The following is a 19,012-nucleotide window of genomic DNA, read 5'->3' on the forward strand; positions in this document are numbered from 1 at the left end:
TGGAACAGTCATTACGTTTTCATTTTGTTGTGCTTGTATAAAAATGAAAATGCAAATGCTTATAAAATGAATAAAATTCATTGTACTATGCTATACAGATGTACTATATAGCACAACCGTATTACTTTTTTAAAGCTCAGTTGCTGCAAAACAACCTGGTATCTGGCACCTCATCAAACATATGTATAGTGTTACAAACACACTAGGTGTACAGTTTCCATCACTGTATGTGAAATTGAAGCACAGAAGGGTTGTTTCAGGGGCCCAGCAGGCACCCGTGCCTTTCTCCCATCACAAGCATCTGAGCTCGGAGCACTCGTCTCCACCTGTAACTAACCAAGGGTTAGATAAATGGCAGGTGGTATTGAGAAGTGCCCCCATTCACCGCCATGCTGAGTTGCACTTAGACACATTATTGCAGTCTGGAGGAGGAGTGGAGGAACGTGGGAGGAATGTTAAAGCTGGGCGGTCTGCAGGCTGCCAGAACATAAGCAGGACGGGGAAACAAGCATGACACAAAGAAGTACATAGCTGCCTTTATGTGCTGCTAAAAGGAGGTTTTGTAAGTAGGAGGACTTGGATGGAAGAGATAGCACCAAAAACCCCGGCCAGAATAAACACTTGGATAAAGAGACAAAAACATACTAGTAGCAAGAGTAGGGATGGGGGAGAGAGAAAGGGGGAGTGAGAGGCATATCATTTGGCTGGAGTGCCACTAGAGTGCTGCATTCGCTGTCTCACCATTCACGAGAAGGCTCCTTACGAGCACGTTTCATCTCACTCTGTTTAGGCCACGAGGACTTTGCTTTCTTTATCGGCACAGTGGCGCTTTTGTAGTTCTAGCTGTAAAGGGGGAAATGCTTAAAGCTGTTTGAGTTTCGCCACGCAAACTATCTAACGTTTGTTAAAAAGCTGCATCTCAGTCAGCAATCACTTAGCATTCTCTGCCGTTTAAACTGGGACTTCGCTCATTAAAACCAGCTTACCAAATGATTTGAAAGTCATGAAGCATTTGGTCGGAGGCTGATGTGACGAGGTGGTTCGCAGGATCCATTCCTGGGGTCAGGTGTCTTTCTGTGTGGAGTTCATGTTCTTGTCCTCTGTCCAAAAGACATCTGGGATAGGTTTCACCCCGTGACCTTAATAAGGACAAAGGGTTCAGATGATGGGTGTAAAACTACACAGTAACAGTTCAGGAACCTCTGATCCATGTTGGGTTGAATTTGTGGTTCAACCTCGTTACATCTTTCACATTGTGTTCAATTTAGTATCAGATTTGGAGATTTTAATCACTCCACATATTCTTAATCAATTTCAGCTCACAGCCAGCAGGCAGAGAGCAGCATTAGCATTCCAAGCCAGAAGCTGCAGCGGCTGCACGTTGCTTTCCGCTAACGCTTTCCTGAGAGCATCCACGGTGTTCTGCTACCGTGCTGTTTGACACAAACGCAGCCAGGAAGGCGGCAAAATGACCCGTCACTCAGAAATCAGTGTTTGTCACGGAAAACATGGTGAAGGTCGTTTGTGTTTTGGAAAACAGCATGTCACTAAATATTGTGAGCTTCATAACAGTTTTTAATTTGAAATTGAAACCAAGGTTTTGCTTTAGGTTCAGCTTTAAGTTGAGACAATTGTATATTTGACTAGTCTAAAAAATAATAACAACACAAAACGCAGCAGCATTTTTTTTTCCAAACATCTGATCATTGCGTTTTTAGCAAATTTGACACATGCTCAGCATATAAAGCTCTGACACCATACAGATCTGTGAGGGCCTCCTCTGGGCTGAAGCTGTCTGTCTTTTTGGCAACACAGTTCATTCAGCTGCCACCCACCATTTGTTTTAGCGGCGCGTCTTACATGTTTAAACCTACAGGTACAACAATTCCCAGGATGCTTCAAAGCCATCTTCTGTAACTGTCAACTCTGGATCTGATTTCTTCCTCCGCTTCATAAGGTTTTTACCTTAGCTTGTACAAATGGTTCAAAGCATCAGAACGTACCTGGGAATTATCCTGATACCATGTCTTGTATTTCCACTGATGACTGAACCATTAACGCTGTTGGCTTTCAGCTGCTAACGCTGTCATCCCACATCCAACCTGTAATGCTTTAACAAGCACATCTGGTGATACTCTTTGCTTTCTTATTGTTAACTAGACCATGTGTAACCAAAGCCTGATATAGTTTATTGTTCTCTGAAACAAGCCTTCTATTGTTGAACTACTAAAATCACATCAGTCGACCACAATGCCGCACTGTTGGTTTCCAGAGGCTTTGGTCAGACAGATATTTGTCTGCAATTACAAAACTATGGGAACACGTTGACATTATGTGATGATGATTTCTCGTTCGTTCGAGCGGATGCAGTCGTGCGTTTGAGCCATCGATGTCCACGAGATGTCAGTGTCTGAGACCCTGCAGGCCAGTAAATCCAGTTGATCCCATCAGCTGGGATTTACTGTCTGAACACTACAATGCAAATCACTGTCACAAACACACTGTGTGTGTGTGTGTGTGTGTGTGTGTGTGTGTGTGTGTGTGTGTGTGTGTGTGTGTGTGTGTGTGTGTGTGTGTGTGTGTGTGTGTGTGTGTGTGTGTGTGTGTGTGTCCTGGATCCAGGTCAGCTGACTTAAGCTGAACTGGCACCTCCAACCGGATGTGAGTGTCGGACTCATGCTGTCTCCCACCCAGCTCCACGTCCCACCTCTATTCACTAAAGCCCAGCAGATTATCTCTGTCAGATCTCTCCTCTTTAATTAGGAGCCAAACAGGAGGAGGGGAGGCACAATGACTCCATACAGATCCTTTAAAAGGAGCACAGTTACAGAAAGAAACATGGAGGACCTGGTATGTTGATAGATGAGCCTACATCCTATCTCTTTATAGGAATATTTACATGTAAAGGCATCCCTTTATAGATTTTTATAGACATTGTGGAGCGTGGACCTTTTCGCCTTGTGTACAATCAAAGACAGATAAAGAGTAGGAAGATGAAAAATGAGACATAACATTTTGAACTTTACCTCACCCTGTGGTGCATATATGTAACAATACGTACAAACACATAAAACACACACTTACCAAACAGAACAGATCTGCGATCGTAGTAGTAGTTTGTGCTGAGGGACAAAAGATTTTACCCAAATCTAACTGAAAGCAAACAACCAACGTTTAACAAGTGCTGTTGTTTCCTAGCGCAAGTCATAGCAGTTGCACTGCTATTTTAAATTATGCGCATTTTGCTGAATGCGAGGCAAAAAGTTGCAAATACTTGTTCAACGCCGAACATGTCAGGGGTCAAATGAAACACTCACGACCCTGGAGTCATGATGGAGCTTGCTGGAGGGAAATGGTGATTTAAGCAGCGAGACAATAGTTTCAAGTTAAACAAGGATGAAAGAGACACAGGCAGTGGGTTTATCACTCGTTCCCAGCACCCTCCCTCTGGAAGCTATTAATTTCTTGGTAGCTCGCAACAGACTTCTCTGCAATGCAGCTCGCTCGCCGTCGGAGCGCTGGTGCTGGGCGGCACCGTTAACACACAGAGCTGTGCAGATGAGGCGAGGTTTAGGAGAGACTAGCGTGTTAGCATCTAGCGTTGGCTCTCAGGATGACCCTCATGACCTACAGGATCGCGCTAAAATGGCCTCGCCATGGTGTGATGGCTTTATTGATGCAGGGCCCACTGTTGGACCTCGATCCTGGATCTTTTGACTTGAGCTGTCCAAACGTGTCATCATGGGTAATGATGAACAGTGGTGTGATTGGTGAACGCCACGCCGGGGAGGCGGGGGCGGGTACTGGATGAAGGGAGGAGGCGGAGCTTAAAGAGGGTTAAATGGAGCCGGTGAAGACAGAGCGTATAGGGACTAAATTTAGCCAATGGCTCTGCTGGGGTGGAGCTAATCCTCTTTGCTCTCGAATTATCTGGCCTTCGGATTAGAGAGCTTTGGCTCTATGCAAGACATCCACTCTCTGTAATGATGTCCCATAGCAGGTCGTACCATGTCTTCTCACGGAGATGGGTTAGTTGGCAGACGGTGCCCCCGTAATGAATACAGACTTTGTTTAATGGGCAGAAATCATTTACTACTTGATATATTGTGTACTACATTTAGAATCAATTATAATAATTTACTGGTGGATGAAATGTGCAACAAGCTGAATGAGTAAGAAGGAGTAACATATTACTCTTGGAATATTATTTTAATGCTTTTAATTAAAAGCATTGAAGTTGTGAGGTTAATACTGTATATGATTGACTTTTAGTACATTTTAGACACACATTAATGGAATATGATGTATGAAAAACATCATCAGATAAGGTTGTAAGTACTTATGTAACATCATATTCAGCGCTTACTGTGATACAACACTAGCTCCTCTGATCTAAAAGCTTGTACTGTATCTTGATAATTTGGATGCATCTTTTGCCTCAAATCCAACCCTAAACCTGCATTGATCATGTAGCTGGAGAAAACAGTGAAAGCCTTTTGAAGCCGCGGTCTAAGTTCCACATATTAAAAGCTTAATATATCATATAATATGCAATTATTGTGCAAATGCTGCTACCGCTCCACCATATTATCCGGCGGTAACTGCTGTTTGTGGCGTCTGTCCTCACCTTTATTCACAGTCCTATATTTTCTATACGTAACCCACATGTGGGATATCTGAAGCTATGATTATCTGTTTCCAGCAGTAGGTGCCACTCAGACACATCCATAATCACCTCAGCACTCATCCACACCCAAGAAGATGAAAATCTGCAGACCTTCCCTCCTACTTCAAGGGAACACCAGTGTATTTCTCATTTTTGCCGCTATGCTTATGTGGCGTGATTAGGGACGGATGACGAGCAACTGTGGAGATTCAACGTCTCACTCAAGGACACTTCGGCGAGACTTTCACACATTGCAGTGACGCGCCCCTGTGTTTCCCGGGGGCCGCTGGGACGCCACTGATTCTTCAATTCAAAGTTCAGTCCACTCCATCATCTTGATTATTATCCTCAAGATGCAAGTCTCCATGACAAACAAGCATCTGCCCTGCTGAAGCGTCCTTGAGCAAGAGTGGCCAAAGTGTCAACCCGGGCTGCTGTTCTGGTGGCTGACGTCAGTGCAGAAGGTCTTTATTGGAGATAAAGTAGCATCCTGTATAGCGGCCGCACAATTGTCAGTCAGTGTCACTGGAACCCGCTGCTATTTGAACCTTTGGGACTGTACCATCGCGCCCCAGAGGTGGGGTGGTGGTGGGATGTGTAGTTCCGAGGGAATTTCCTGTGGGGATGAGCCCTGGAGAGGGGTGTGTGTGTGTGTGTGTGTGTGTGTGTGTGTGTGTGTGTGTGTGTGTGTGTGTGTGTGTGTGTGTGTGTGTGTGTAGAGATGGGGGGGTTGATCGTGAGGTTGGATCCTAATCCCTCAGCCTTGGCTGCAGCACATCGTTAGGATAAACTGACATGTAGGCTTTGGACATTTGAAAATGCTATTTGGGCTTTGTGAGTTTTTTATCTATGTTTATTTTGCTTAAGGGTCACTTTTAAATTAAGGGAGAAACAACTCTGGTAAGACGACTGTTCTTTTCCTTTTTTGCTGTGTAGTGCTATGTAGTTTGTTCTGTCGGGTTAACGGAGTGCAAGAGTGAGCGATAAAGACGAATCGATGAATTACGTGGCAAAAATAAATATAACAGTTGAATAATATACTCACAATTCAGTTGTAGTACTTCCAAAAACACCAGCACAGAGCAACAGTTCGGCTTTAAAAATAGCTTTTATTGGGTTTTTGGTTCAAAGCCTGTGTATAAAGACTGGTAGGAATACTTGATTAAATATGGCCCATTGCATAGAGGAGGAGTCTGTCTGGTCTATTAGCCTAAAATACTAAATAAAACATTGATATTTGAATGTATGAACACTAAGTCTTAGGCGGCACAATAGTTAAGGTCCAGATGCAAAACTCTATTTCATAACAGACTCAATCTGTTCTTGCAAAACCTTGAGGACTAATATAAAAACAATGGAAAACGACACCTGGAGAAAACTAATAATAATTAACAGACCCCTGACAAAACAGAAGGAAAAGGAAAAAGTTGTTGATTGAATCTTGAAAAAAGTATGAAAGCCTTGTCCCAAAGCTTCTGGCTATTGAGCAGCTCAACCAGTCTCTCCAGTGTGTGTGTATGTGTGTGTGTGTGCGTGCGTGCGTGCGTGCGTACATTTGTTGTTAGACACCAGTTCTCTCCAACTTCATTCATTCTCTGTAGACTGAGCCGCACGCTCTGATGAAGTGAAAGACTAATGGACGATCTGAGCGGTAAAAGGTCACATGGTAAATTGAAATACTTTGCTGTAAATTACGCTGCGACCCCTCCGCTTCCTGTTAAAGCTCAGACTCACGCTGATTTCATAATTCAAAGCAGGATCCTTGACTTCTCAACACGGGGACGTCCTCGGTGGAGGCAGACCGTCGCCCCTCGCCAAACCCTGGAGTGACGTGTGAATTAGTGTGTGTGTGTTAAGGAGTTGATGTAGTCGCGAGTGTGTGTGTGTGTGTGGGGGGGGGGGGGGGGGGGGGGGGGGGGTAGTGAGCACAGACAGCTGTTACGTAAATGCCAGCTGTGTGAGTAAAGCGCCGCAGCAGGGTGATGAAAGCAGGCGGCCTCATCATACGTACAGCTTCTCTTTTCCCCCCGGAATTCTTCATGTTTTATTCACATTACTGAGGCAACCAACAAAATAAAAAGGAGGCACATCACAGTACTGTAATTCCCTCTACAGCAAAAACGACTCGAGCACAACACTGATAACACGGTTTAAGTATTACACGCCGCATCCAAAAGCACCACATACAGTCCAGACTCTATAATCTGAGCCGCCGCTGTGGTTTTCATGCTGAAACAGTGATTTGAGGCAACAACAAAAAAAAAGAATCTACAGTCTTAATCTGGATTAAATTACAGTGTTCGTGATTCTGGCTTCAAACCAGAACAGACCCACTCTCACCAACCAGTGTCTGTATCCTGGTAAAATAAGTACAAAGTGGCACCTTAAACTGGTGGACTTTGGATTAAAAGCATATTTTAAAATACTCAGCGTTTACTGTATTCATAAAAGCATTTGGTTCGTGGCCTTGAACACACCACGGGGTCCCGTGGATCTCCTTCTAGCCTCACAGGGTGAACGTTAAGCAGGAATGAAAACCTCAGCAGAAACTAAAAACCCCAAACGTGAACCAGATGAAAGCTCAATCAGGATTTGAGCCCTTTTACTTTACAGCTCGACAGTGTGACCGTTCAGTTCCTCGTATTCGGCGTTCGACTGCGCGGCTCAAACTCGGCTGTGCGACCCAATGCGTCACCATTTATCACTTATCTCCACGTTGCAGAGGAGCCGGAACCCCGGGGGGTCCAGCTGGGAACACCTCGCTGCGCAGCGGCGCGGCGATGAGCGCGACAAAATCCGAGCCCATTTGAACGCGTCGTCCCCGCGGCGGTGCCGTGTGACGGATCAAAATGGCGTCAGAGCGTTTGCGCGAGGAGGCGACGGGATTATGTGGCTGCGCGGGGACCGGAGAACTCAACTGGTCACTACTGTCTAATGGCCCTTTTCATTTCTCACCATATTAGTAATTTAAATTTAGATATGTAGCAATAAATTACACACAAATGGATTAATTGGAAGGAGGCATATTTACAAAACAGTGAGCAAAAATCAAGCTTTCTTTCTCTTCCATAATTAAACAGTGCTGTTAAGTGTTTACAGATTTCTCGGGGACTTTCCTCAGTTGAGAGAACCGCAGTGACAGCGTGCCCTTTATGTTTCATAAAACCAGCGCTGTGGAGTCCTTTGACACTGTAATTGTGACTTGACTTGGCAGGTTAGAAGCTTTCCAAAGGGCAGCGCCGTATAACAATGAACTCTGCTCCTCCAGTGCGCCGCTCTTCGCCGCGTCGCTGACAGCCCGTGACGTCTGCCGTTAATTGTTTTCCTTTAGGTTCAGCATGCGGCCGTCTGCAGATCAAGCGAGGTAACTCGACGCGGGCGCCGAGGCCTTCACCTCCGAACTCCGCCGAAAAACCTGCAAAACCATTTCCCCTTTGACACTTGAGACACTGCGAGCAACCTGTTGCTGCCGGATGATGCCATTGTAGCCGACCGCTTCCTCAGCGAACCGCAGCCAGAAGGCCGAGCCAGACCCCCCCCCTTGAACCAGGCCGGAACCATGGATGACCCCTACCACAACAACGTGACCCAGCAGATGACGGAGGGCGGGGAGTACGCGTACACTCAGGACGGGAGGGACGGATACCCCTACCAGAGCGAGTACCCCCCGCAGGACGAGGACGCCGCCAGCGACGCCACCGAGGGGGCGGACGAGGACGAGCAGATGTACGAAGGGGAGTACCAGGGCATCCCCCACCCGGATGAGATCAAGGAGGCCCGGCGGGCCGCCCGGATGGAGGCCCGGAGGAAAGCCCGCCTGGCCGCCCAGCAGCAGCAGGAGGAGGAGGAGAACCTGCCGGAGCAGTACGAGTCCATCATGGAGGACTGCGGCCACGGGCGCTTCCAGTGGACACTGTTCGCGGTGCTGGGCCTGGCCCTGATGGCCGACGGGGTGGACGGCTTCGTGGTGGGCTTCGTCCTGCCCAGCGCGGAGAAGGACATGTGCATATCCAACGCTGACAAGGGTCTGCTGGGTAAGTGGCAGTAAAAGGCGGGGGGGGGGCGACAGGTCACTGGTGTGGAAGGAAGAGACCATTTTCCACGTCTTCCACAGTGTTTCCCAACAGAGTGGCATTTAAGTATAAGGTATGATGTTTACAATGTTTACAACGCACACATCTGTATTTTAGGTATCAGGCTCATAAACAACATTTTGGACCAATAATGGGTGAATAAATTCAGTAACTAGACCACGCGCTTGTCCCTCAGCGCGTGCAGCGGCGCATTTATTCAAAATGGGCACGCAGCCTTTGGGGGAAGACCAACTAATTACTATCATCTTTCAGTGAGTTGCAATTTTAACAAAGAGCAAAAAATAAATAAATAAATAAAAAAGCCTCATCAGTGAAACAAACTGTTGCCGCGCTCGGCTGTGACAACGCTTTTGAGGCCCCGTGGTTCCAGCAGAGCAGCGTGTCAGACAGAAACACCTCGCAGCCACTGGCACAAATAAAAGGGGGAGAGGCTGGAATTCTTTTAGACTAATGCAAAATTAAAGAGCATAACTGACGGCGTGTGTCATAAAGGAGTGTGAAACCAGAACATTAGCTTCACTGAGTCTTCAGCATTAGCACTGCAGCTGTCTGGATGCAGCACTAGTGTATAATTTATCTCTGTCAGGAACATGAGCTTCAAGATTCCTTTATTAATATCCCACAATAAAAACACACACAGCCACAACAATGGCTTATTTGTGTTTCTGTTTGATTAACATCTGCAAACTCTAACTCCTTTTAAGTATTGTACCACAAAAGTAATCACACACACTGAAAGCTGAATTTCTATGCAGCTCAGAACCAATTATATTTTGTTTACCCAGAATAACTTAGCGACGTCTGTTTCCTTAGATTCGGTGCAGACCACTAAACTGCAAATTAGAGCGCCTCACCTTATTTCCCAGACCTCGTGTGCAGCCGGGCAGCGTGGCAGATTGTGCATCGCTCATTCCGTCTTAGCAACGGGCTCCGGGGACGAGGCATTGCGCGAGATTGATGAAGAGCCCAGTGGCCGTTGCATTCAGTGTGTGTTCCCAGGCTAATGTGGAGCATGTTGCAGCAGTCAGAGACCCTGGCGGCCCGCGGCGCCCGGTGCTGGGCTGTCAGATACGCTCGGGGCCGCTGACGGGGAGGGAGGCCTCGGCCAAAATGGAATCACAGCATCTGTTTGTGTGGGGCGAGAGAGGGCGCCGGTGGTTGGCTGGGAATCTGAAGCAGATCTGCTTCATTCATGCATTGCGCTTCAGTATGTTCATCTCTCAGATGACACAGCTGAATGTTTTTAGCAAAAGGAGGACGATGCGCTTGCTGTCAACTGGGATGGTGTTGAGGAAAAGCCTTGATGCAGGAGCTGAACACAACATCGCTTTGGCTTGTTATGCTAAACATAACCTGTTGCTCCTGCACAAAATAGAAAGTTTTTTTCTCATTTTCCTCCAAATCTTTCTTCCAAAAGATGATGGAGACGTTCAGATCGCACGCAAAGAAACATTTGTGGGGTTTTCCTGTGTTGCTTTAGTAAAATGCAATTTTAAACATTCCAGTCACTTCAAGTGTCTCGTTCAGCCTTCATTCTTAGCAGGTATTGTAAGTAAAATTTTTATAGTTCACTAAACTGTTCAAGACTGTTATTTGTTATAAATGAAATCACTTACTCTGTTTCTGATACTGTGTGATGTCGACTTACAGCTGATCAGGTTAAACTGTGCACACAGAGTAGCATTTGACACATTTTGCCCCGTCTTTGAGGTCAACTCTTTAACTCAAGGTTAACTCCTTGATGTTAAAGTCTGCGATGGGGAGGCGTGCCGTGCTCAAGGGCACCCTGGCAGGCAGACAGGAGCGCGTTGCTGCAGGGGCTGATCCTAGGCCTCCATCTAAAGCTCAGACTTGCTAATCACAGCTCCGCTCTGTCAGCGCCTACGCGTCGTTATCTGCGGCTTACACATTTTGGGCGAGTTGGTCAAAAAGGTCAAAGAATGTTGATGGCACCTCAGCTCTGAGACTTTAACTCCCAGCGGCCTGAAAAGTCTCTTGCTGAATGAGTTAGGGATGCGCAGCGTGACATGGGGACCTTTGGTTAGACTAGTAATCCACAGGGAAGGTGCACACTATGACTCCACGTGCCATTAAGCTGCTTATCCCACTGTAATTAGGGCTGTGTGTAGTAAAACCACGGAGCAGGCAGGAGGTATGGGCCCCAAGGTTTAAACAACACAGTGAAAAGGATGGCTGGGGTTGTCGGCACGAGTCCCGACACAGACGGCTCTCTCTCCAGAGACATGAAAGGAGGTGCATAATCTTTATTGGGCTTTGGGGGCTATGATTGGGAGCACAGTTGGTCGTGTGTTAAGAGCCGCTGCCTCGCAGCTAAAAGACACAGCCGCCTGGACCACCTGCTGGGCGCGCGCTGGCTTGGGCTTCAGACCGCTGCGTCTCCAAAGGGGGGAGCGCAGGTAACGGGGAAATGGAACTCCGGCTGACGCAACAAGCAATCAGAGCACCAGAAGCTGTCGAGGAGGAACATTCGGAGGCCGGCGAAAACAGCTGCTCGTGACATTTGAAGCGAAGCCAAAAGCACGTTTAGCGGGACGCGAGGCGAGCGCGGTGGAAGTGGAGCGCTCGCTTTAGATGCATTGAAATCACGTTGACCTTTATTTCTGATAAAGTCTTTATTTTCTTGATATGTCATTATAAATATTCACAAATGCTGATCAGAACGCACAACGCTGACGTGCCACCGAATTCCGGACGAGGATCCCCGTGTTCATATGAGGGTAAAGGGAGCCCCCTTGTGGAGGACGGGCGACTTGCTCATGAGCGGCCTAACGTTTGTTGTGTGGATTTGCAGGTTTGCTGGTGTATGTGGCCCTGTTGGTGGGAGCACTGGTCTGGGGGGGTCTGTGCAGTAAGACGGGGCGGCAGAAGTTTTTGATGTACCTCCTGAGCATCGAACTGCTGTTCTCCCTCCTGTCCTGCTTCTCTAAGGGTCACGGCTTCTTCCTTTTCTTCATCTAGTGCCTACAGGAAATTTCAAATAGGGTCTGTTTTTTGACGACCTGCATGTTCTTGTAAGGGTAAAGGGAGCCCCCTTGTGGAGGACATCAAACATGCACTACTGAGCTAAACAGCTGAACTGCACGTGCCCAGCGCCTCCAAGTGTCTTACTGTTTGTTGTGTGTGGGTTTCCAGGTTTGCTGGTGTACGTGGCCATGATGGTGGGAGCGCTGGTCTGGGGGGGTCTGTGTGATAAGATGGGGCGGCGGAGGTGCCTGATCTACGTGCTGAGCATCGACCTGCTGTTCTCCTTCCTGTCCTGCTTCGCTCAGGGTTACGGCTTCTTCCTTTTCTTTAGGTTCTGCTCAGGCTTCGGGTGAGATGCACTCGCATTTACTCTCTCGTTCACATTTATTAGAGTTGCCTGGACAAAAGTCACTTTGAGGGAATTGTTTATAAAGTCATGTCACACTTTACTTTGTTTGTCATGTTTGTATGTAATTGTATGTTTGTATTTGTATGTAAGTATGATGAACCCGTCACATCCCAGCAGGCATTTCACTGGTGAGCCACAGTTGAATAAACGTCATGGATCATGATTGAATGACCATTGGATAATGTTTTGATTGTAAAAGATGAATCAGCGTTGATTATTTCAACGTCTTACTCTCAACGTAACATCAAAATTTGTCTTCAACTGCCAAAACTTTGTCATTTTAACAAATCTTATTTTAATGTTGATTTGTAGTTGTGGTTGTGGTACAAACCTTTTCACAGACATTAGCATTAAATGTTGTTTCAACCTAACGTTAACATCACAACAATAACTGACATTACTTTAAGCACATTTTAACATTGGAGATCAGTTGTGTGCCTGCTGGGATCCTGCCCCATCCTATGCTGTACATCAAAGCACATGTTTTTCTCAACGTGTTATAATAGGCTCCATATTGACACGCAGCATCACAGAGTGCCCTAAATATACTTTGCACTCCAGGAGAAATCTGTTTCTTTGCTTTGACAGAGCATTTTTATTACACTAATTAAAACGAGTAAATAACGCTCTGTGCCTGTTTGGAGTTTGGGTTTTACTGCTTTTTTCCTGCTGTCTGCAGCTCCTGGGGGTGAAGCTGTTACTGTGCACAGAACTTTCAAAAACACATTTCTTTTGATAATCTCTGCAGCTTGAATGCAATCAGAGCTGCGATTTTTAGCTTATGTTTGAGCTTTTTGAGCAAAAATACGGGGTCACGGAGATAATGGACGCCACGGCAGTCATTAGCACACACAGCAGAGGAGCCTTCACAAAGGCCCAGCACACAACCTGAAAAAGCTACTACAGAGGGTACATATTTACTAATGTAGTAAACCAGAATCTAAATTCTCCCCCAGAATCGGTGGCTCCATCCCGATAGTCTACACCTATTTCACGGAGTTCCTGCAGATGGATAAACGTGGAGAACACCTGAGCTGGCTCTGCATGTTCTGGATGCTGGGAGGCCTGTATGCCTCCTTCACTGCCTGGGGAATCATCCCTCACTACGGTAACACGTGCCCGAGCACACACACGTCCAGGCCTAATGTACTTTAACTCAGACGCTTGCTGCGGAAGCAATTTTAGCAATGCATCTTGAGTTTTTCTATCACGTCGCTCTGATTAAAAAAATAGCTGTACTGATGTTTCTCAGCTCCTCTTTTGTGCTTTTTAAAATGCCTCATCTTGAGTTATTTATCTTATATTTACCGTGATTACTCCCTAAATATAAATGAAATATTAACTTGCTCTTTACTGGACCGTCTTCAGGCTGGGGCTTCGCCATTGGCACCGAGTTCCAGATTCACAGCTGGAGGCTGTTCATATTCGTGTGTCTGTTCCCTGCTCTGGCTGCGCTCGTCGGGGTCGTCTTCATGCCGGAGAGCCCGCGTTTCCTGCTGGAGGTCAGATACCTGAAAACCAGCGGAGACATACACGAATAATGTCATGCCGGATGCTAACACGCGCTGGGTTGCAGCCTTGCTAGCGTCGGTTTGAGCGTTGAGTCATCAGCCGCCACAGCGACGTCTCACTGCTGTGGGAAGGTAGCGTCAGGCTGCTAACCCGTCCCCAGAACGCCACCCACCGGCACATTGTCAGACCTGTGACCACATGTGGTGTTGAGTTTGTATGTTACTGCTCCAACATGATCATATCACGCACACCCAAATAATCCCCCCAACGCTACTGAGCCACAGCGCCCTCCCGTCAAAACGTTTTGATTTCAGCAAGTTTTAATGCACTGTGTCCTTTGCACAAAACACACGAAAACAGTTGCCAAAAGCACTCAGCTTCTCTGGATCTTCACAGGTTCAACAGTGTGCGTGTCTGTTGTACTGATTGGCTTCTGCTTTTTTTCAGAGTGCGAGACATGACGAGGCGTGGATGGTCCTGCGCAGGGTTCATGACACCAACTGGAAGGCCAAGGGGGAGCCGGAGAGGGTGTTCACTGTAAGCTGCTAGACAGGGTCCGACCCGACAGCACACACACACACCATGCAGCCCCCAGTTTAACTCAGCAGAGCGGGATGTTACATAAATGCTACAAATACCACATAGGAAACTGTATTTGCGTACAGTAAGTCATGCACAGTCCATGCGCAGTGATAGGCTTCACAGATCCAGGCAGTTTTAACACTATTACAAAGCATCATGCGTGTTTTTAACGCCTTTTCTCCTTCTCTTCGTGAAGGTCACCAACATTAAGACCCCACAGACTCAGGAGGACGAGTTCATTGAGATCCAGAGCGAAACGGGCACGGCCTTCCAGCGCTGGACGGTCAGACACATGACCATGCTGCAGCAGGTAACCAGTAGAAACAGATGCCGAGTGGCTCCTCTCCGCCTGCGCCGCCTCTGCAGATGTTAAGCTCGCGTCTGTCTTTCAGGTGATGGCCAACGTGATGTCGCTATCGGCGCCAGAGCTGAGGCTGCAGGGCCTCCTCCTGGTCATTGTCTGGTTCTGCCTGGCCTTCAGGTAAAAACACTAAATGTGAAGCAGCGGGTGGGAAACTTTCTACTGGTGAAAGATAAGAAAATCATGCGTTGTTGAAATATTGCCACCAATGGAGACCAGGCTAATTAACCTCCTAAAGCAGCCAGAGGCCAGAATGTATTAGACATAATATTCACTCCAGGAAAATGTATGAGCTGTAGCTGTTGTGTAAAACCCTTTTGGGCCAGTTCAGTCAACTATAAGACTGTTATGCTGCTCTGATGCTTCAGCTATCACGGGCTGGGGGTGTGGTTCCCCGACATGATCAAGTACATGCAGTACGAGGAATACGAGTCCAAGGTCCGAGTCTTCCATCGAGAGCGAGTGGAGCGTTTCCACTTTAACTTCTCTCTGGTCAACCAGATCCACAAGGAAGGAGAGTACATCCACGACAAGTAGGTTTGACCCGCACCACCACCGCTCCAGTCTGTGATTAGAGCAGCTCCCTGCGTAACTGCTTCCTGTGATTTCTTTCTATGCAGATTTGCAAACATCGAGATCAAATCTGTGAAGTTCGAGGATTCACTGTTCGAGAACTGCTACTTTGAGGACGTCAAGTCCACCAACACCTACTTTGAGAACTGCACCATCAAGAACACCGTCTTCTTTAACACAGGTACTGACCCGCTGTTTGCCAAGCGTTGGCGCTGTGCTGTCCTCCTAGCAGCCTGTTTAGCCTTGTCTCCTCTCCAGACCTCTGGCAGGAAAAGTTCAAAGACTGTCGCATGGAGAACACCACCTTCCTCCACCCGAAGAAAGGCTGCCATTTGAACTTCAAGGAGGAGAACGACATAGTCATCTACATGGTCAGCTTCCTGGGCAGCCTGGCCGTGTTGCCCGGCAACATCATTTCAGCGCTCTTCATGGACAAGATAGGCAGGATCCGAATCATAGGTGAGGTTCGCAGAACGCGCCCCCCAGAGCCAGCGCAGCAGGTGTTCTGGGCTCCGCTTCAGCGCGGGCTCCTCTGTTTTCCAGGCGGTTCCATGCTGGCGTCGTCGGCGTGTTCCTTCCTGCTGCTGCTGAGTTTCAGTCAAGGAGCCGTCATCTGTTGGCAGTGTCTCTTCTACGGCGTCAGCGTGGCGGCCTGGAACGGCCTGGAGGTCATTTCCGTGGAGCTCTACCCTTCCTCCAAGAGGTAACTCGAACGCTTGGGCGTCCACTTGACCTTTGACCTTTTTCTTCTATGTGTCGCCGTGCTTTTAGCTGTGGAGCGACTAAAAAGGCGCCGCCGCTGTCTCTGTCTCCACAGAGGGACGGCGTTCGGCATCCTCAACGGGATCTGTAAGTTGGCCGCCATTGTGGCCAGCTTCGTCTTCGCCGCCTTCATCGGCATCACTAAGATCATCCCCATCCTGCTGGCCTTCGCCGCCCTGGTCTGCGGAGGTCTGGTGGCTCTGAAGCTGCCCGAAACCCGCGAGAAAATCCTGTCCTAACAAAGCCAAACTGCCGCCTCCGGGTCCCAGACACGCTCCAGCCAAGTGGAAAGCATCAACTCCAACTGAGACGGAGACGCAAGGAAGAAACATTAAAACGCTGGAAGCTTGTCTGGTTGCCTGCAGTCCCACCGTTTCCTCTTTATCACTTCCTGCCCAGCGTCTACTCACACACACGCACCGTGTCCAGCAGCATTCGCTTTGTTTGAGGTTTATGTTAAACATGAAAACGTGTCTGTACTTGAAAGGTGATGTAGTTCATGTTACCATGTTGTGCTTTGATTTGATTCACTGCTGGAGGAAAGAAAAACAGGGAAGATGAAGACACTGGTAGTCATAGCTGGAATTGGATTGGAATCCTGCAGTATTAGCTGCAGAGGCACAGCAGCAGCATGTGACCTGGTGCTGTGGTCCAGTATTTATTTATTCTGCACTGTCCCGTGGTGTCTATAGCCTTAGTGAAGTTATTATTGCTCGGTTTGTTTCCTGTAGACATAAACCTGGATTGAGAATTGTATTATTTTTATGAAAAGTGATTTATTCCCGTCTGATCCAAACAGCCGACTGGCTTCTCCTGCTGCTCGTCGTCGTCTCTGTGAGTCCGAGTCCCGCCTGTCCTCACCCGTAGAGCTGTGTGTTCTGTTCTGTAGGTGGTGATCACGTAGAACCGCGGTTTAATCTGTCACATCTTGCCATGACAACGTGAGAAATTATGTTTATTTGCTTGTTTTTTTTTCTTTTATCTGAAAAAAGGTGTTGATGCAAAACTGTGAGACTAGATGTTTTGATATGATGCTCTCGTTTTAATGTTCTGATGAAGAACTGTTTTACAGAACTCGCTGCATTTCTGACAATGTGTCAAGAGCATGTTTCATGTTTCATGTCTTTGAGTGACTGAACTGTGTGCGTGTGATTTGTCGTCCACATGCCTGTGATTTTACTGAAACAAAGTAGTTGGAACTATCAATACTGTATTTTTTGTTGTATATATTGTAGACCTGTGTACATTAGTTGTATAGTGGCTCCATCATGACTTGAATAAAGCTGAGGGCTCATGTTCTGGTGTCCTGGTTAATCAAGGAGCAGAATCTGGAACTGACCACTCGATTTCAAATGTGTTTGTGTGGAAAAATGTCTAAGGTTCATTTATTAGCCCTATGTGTGTGTGTATGTGTGTGTGTCTGTGTGTAACTAGGAAGGCCTTGTGAAAACATGGCAGCATACAAGTGTGAGCAAGTGCCAGTAGTAGGAGGATGTGTTTACACTGGCAGACGTGTGAAGGACTGGTTCTGCTGCTCTGTCCAGCAGCTTTATCTGGAGGTCCGACAGCGCAGGGCTGTGAAAAGAGGACACTGATGATGAGACTTAATATTACTTCACTTTTATCCGTTTAGTTCTGTGGAGAGTGATGTTTCAGCGTTAGTGTTGGTTTTGGTTGTACAGTTGTTACTCCCACTAACTTTTGTTAGATTTAATATCCTACTCCAGTTAAATGTTTCTCTCTCATTTAAACTGTTCTGTGGGATTTTTTTGCACGTCCGTCATTCTCAACAATTACTTCAGATTTACTGTCCACCCCTGGCTGACCCCTGCAGGCCCAGCTATTCACACCTTGGGTGTAGAATGTAGCCCCGTCACCTTCCACACACACACACACACACACACACACACACACAAACTAAATCTTTTTTTATGTTTGTCTTGAATTCAAGCAAAGGCAACAAACTTAATAATAATAAGCATCAGCCTCTGAGAGCGTATTTAGCTTATTCTAACTGAATTGTCTAGTCTGTAATGTTTGTGTTCATCCTTTTATTTACATATAAAATGGCAAAGATACATTTTCCAGCACCAGAGAGAAATGCAAGGAGTCTGACCAATGCTGAATGAGTTGGACCGGCCATTATTGGTGTGTGTAATTGAGCCTGTGTGTGAGCAGAGCAGTTAATGGACAGCCAGCATCTGGACCAGATTCTCCGGACGTCGGTTGAGCCACATATGAGAAAATGGTGCACGTCTGAAAACCGAACCAGTCTGTGAGAGAGGAGTTTGACAGAAAATGAGCTTGCAGCCTCTGTTTGAGGCTAATGGCGCCAAGAGAATGTCGTCCGGCAAAAAGGTCATTAGTACAACCGTAGTTGTGTTGGCGGCCGTCTGATGGTTGATGTAGGCAAAAGCAGCCACTTCAGCAAGTGCTGCAAAACATTTAAGCATTTAAGGTGGATGAAGACACAGGAGCTGATTGGATAAATCCCATTTCTGAACAAAAATCCCTTAAATCATAATTACAACCACATCACATTTTGCCTGGGTTCCAGGCAGAGGAGGTCGCCGAGGGGGGGGGGGGGGGGGGGGGGGGGGACAGGTGGCAGGCAGCCCAGAGCCTGAGCCTGCTGTGGGTGGGTGGGCGTCCGCCCAGAGGTGCCAAACTCCCGGCCCGGCTCCCACAGCCTCACCTCGGCCAGGGTGAGTGGCAGGGTCGGCCCGCGGGTTCAAGCCCGGTTCACCCTGTCCTCAGCCTGACACAGGAGCAGCTCCGGGAGCAGAAGGAAGGGAGACGGTCCATCTGATGCACACACCGCCCTCACTCTGTCAATCCTTTTCGCTTTAGCATCTTTTAGTTGGAGTCTCTTCATGAGAGAGGCTGAAATCTTACACTAAGTCAAACACAACCATGAGTCAGGTTGGAACTAGACAACAAGCAATCCTCTCATAACTGATAAAAGGAGCTTATGTTATATGTTATGTACAAACTATAATCACACAGTAAATGTGCTTACTCAGCATTTATGGACATGTCGATTTTCATACAATTAAATATTTATTTAA

General features: G+C 47.2%; 1 protein-coding gene across 4 annotated transcripts; it reads left to right on the top strand.

Annotated features, from left to right (window-relative positions):
- Positions 1-5,402: 5,402 nt before the first annotated feature.
- On the top strand, positions 5,403-17,240 carry sv2ba (synaptic vesicle glycoprotein 2Ba). Of its 4 annotated transcripts, none has more exons than XM_029145316.3 (13): positions 5,403-5,566; positions 7,998-8,700; positions 11,914-12,094; positions 13,111-13,262; positions 13,523-13,656; positions 14,114-14,203; positions 14,445-14,558; positions 14,641-14,729; positions 14,978-15,142; positions 15,230-15,363; positions 15,441-15,641; positions 15,726-15,885; positions 16,000-17,240. In XM_029145316.3, the coding sequence occupies exons 2-13, from the start codon at positions 8,226-8,228 to the stop codon at positions 16,181-16,183; spliced, it is 2,079 nt and encodes a 692-aa protein (XP_029001149.1). In that variant the 5' UTR covers positions 5,403-5,566; positions 7,998-8,225; the 3' UTR covers positions 16,184-17,240. The 4 variants fall into 4 exon arrangements, with proteins under 4 accessions (XP_029001149.1, XP_029001147.1, XP_029001148.1 ...); XM_029145314.3 differs by lacking the exon at positions 5,403-5,566 and adding an exon at positions 7,121-7,703; XM_029145315.3 differs by lacking the exon at positions 5,403-5,566 and adding an exon at positions 7,121-7,586.
- Positions 17,241-19,012: the final 1,772 nt, after the last annotated feature.

The sequence above is a fragment of the Betta splendens genome, chromosome 3, assembly GCF_900634795.4.
Source record: "Betta splendens chromosome 3, fBetSpl5.4, whole genome shotgun sequence".
Lineage (NCBI taxonomy): Eukaryota > Metazoa > Chordata > Actinopteri > Anabantiformes > Osphronemidae > Betta > Betta splendens.

Excerpts from the sequence above, each read along its gene's own strand:
- sv2ba (XM_029145316.3), top strand. The coding sequence starts at position 8,226 with ATGGATGACCCCTACCACAACAACGTGACCCAGCAGATGACGGAGGGC. Across the intron at positions 13,263-13,522 it reads GGGAATCATCCCTCACTACG|GCTGGGGCTTCGCCATTGGC; the intron begins GTAACACGTGCC and ends GACCGTCTTCAG. Across the intron at positions 14,730-14,977 it reads TGGTTCTGCCTGGCCTTCAG|CTATCACGGGCTGGGGGTGT; the intron begins GTAAAAACACTA and ends CTGATGCTTCAG.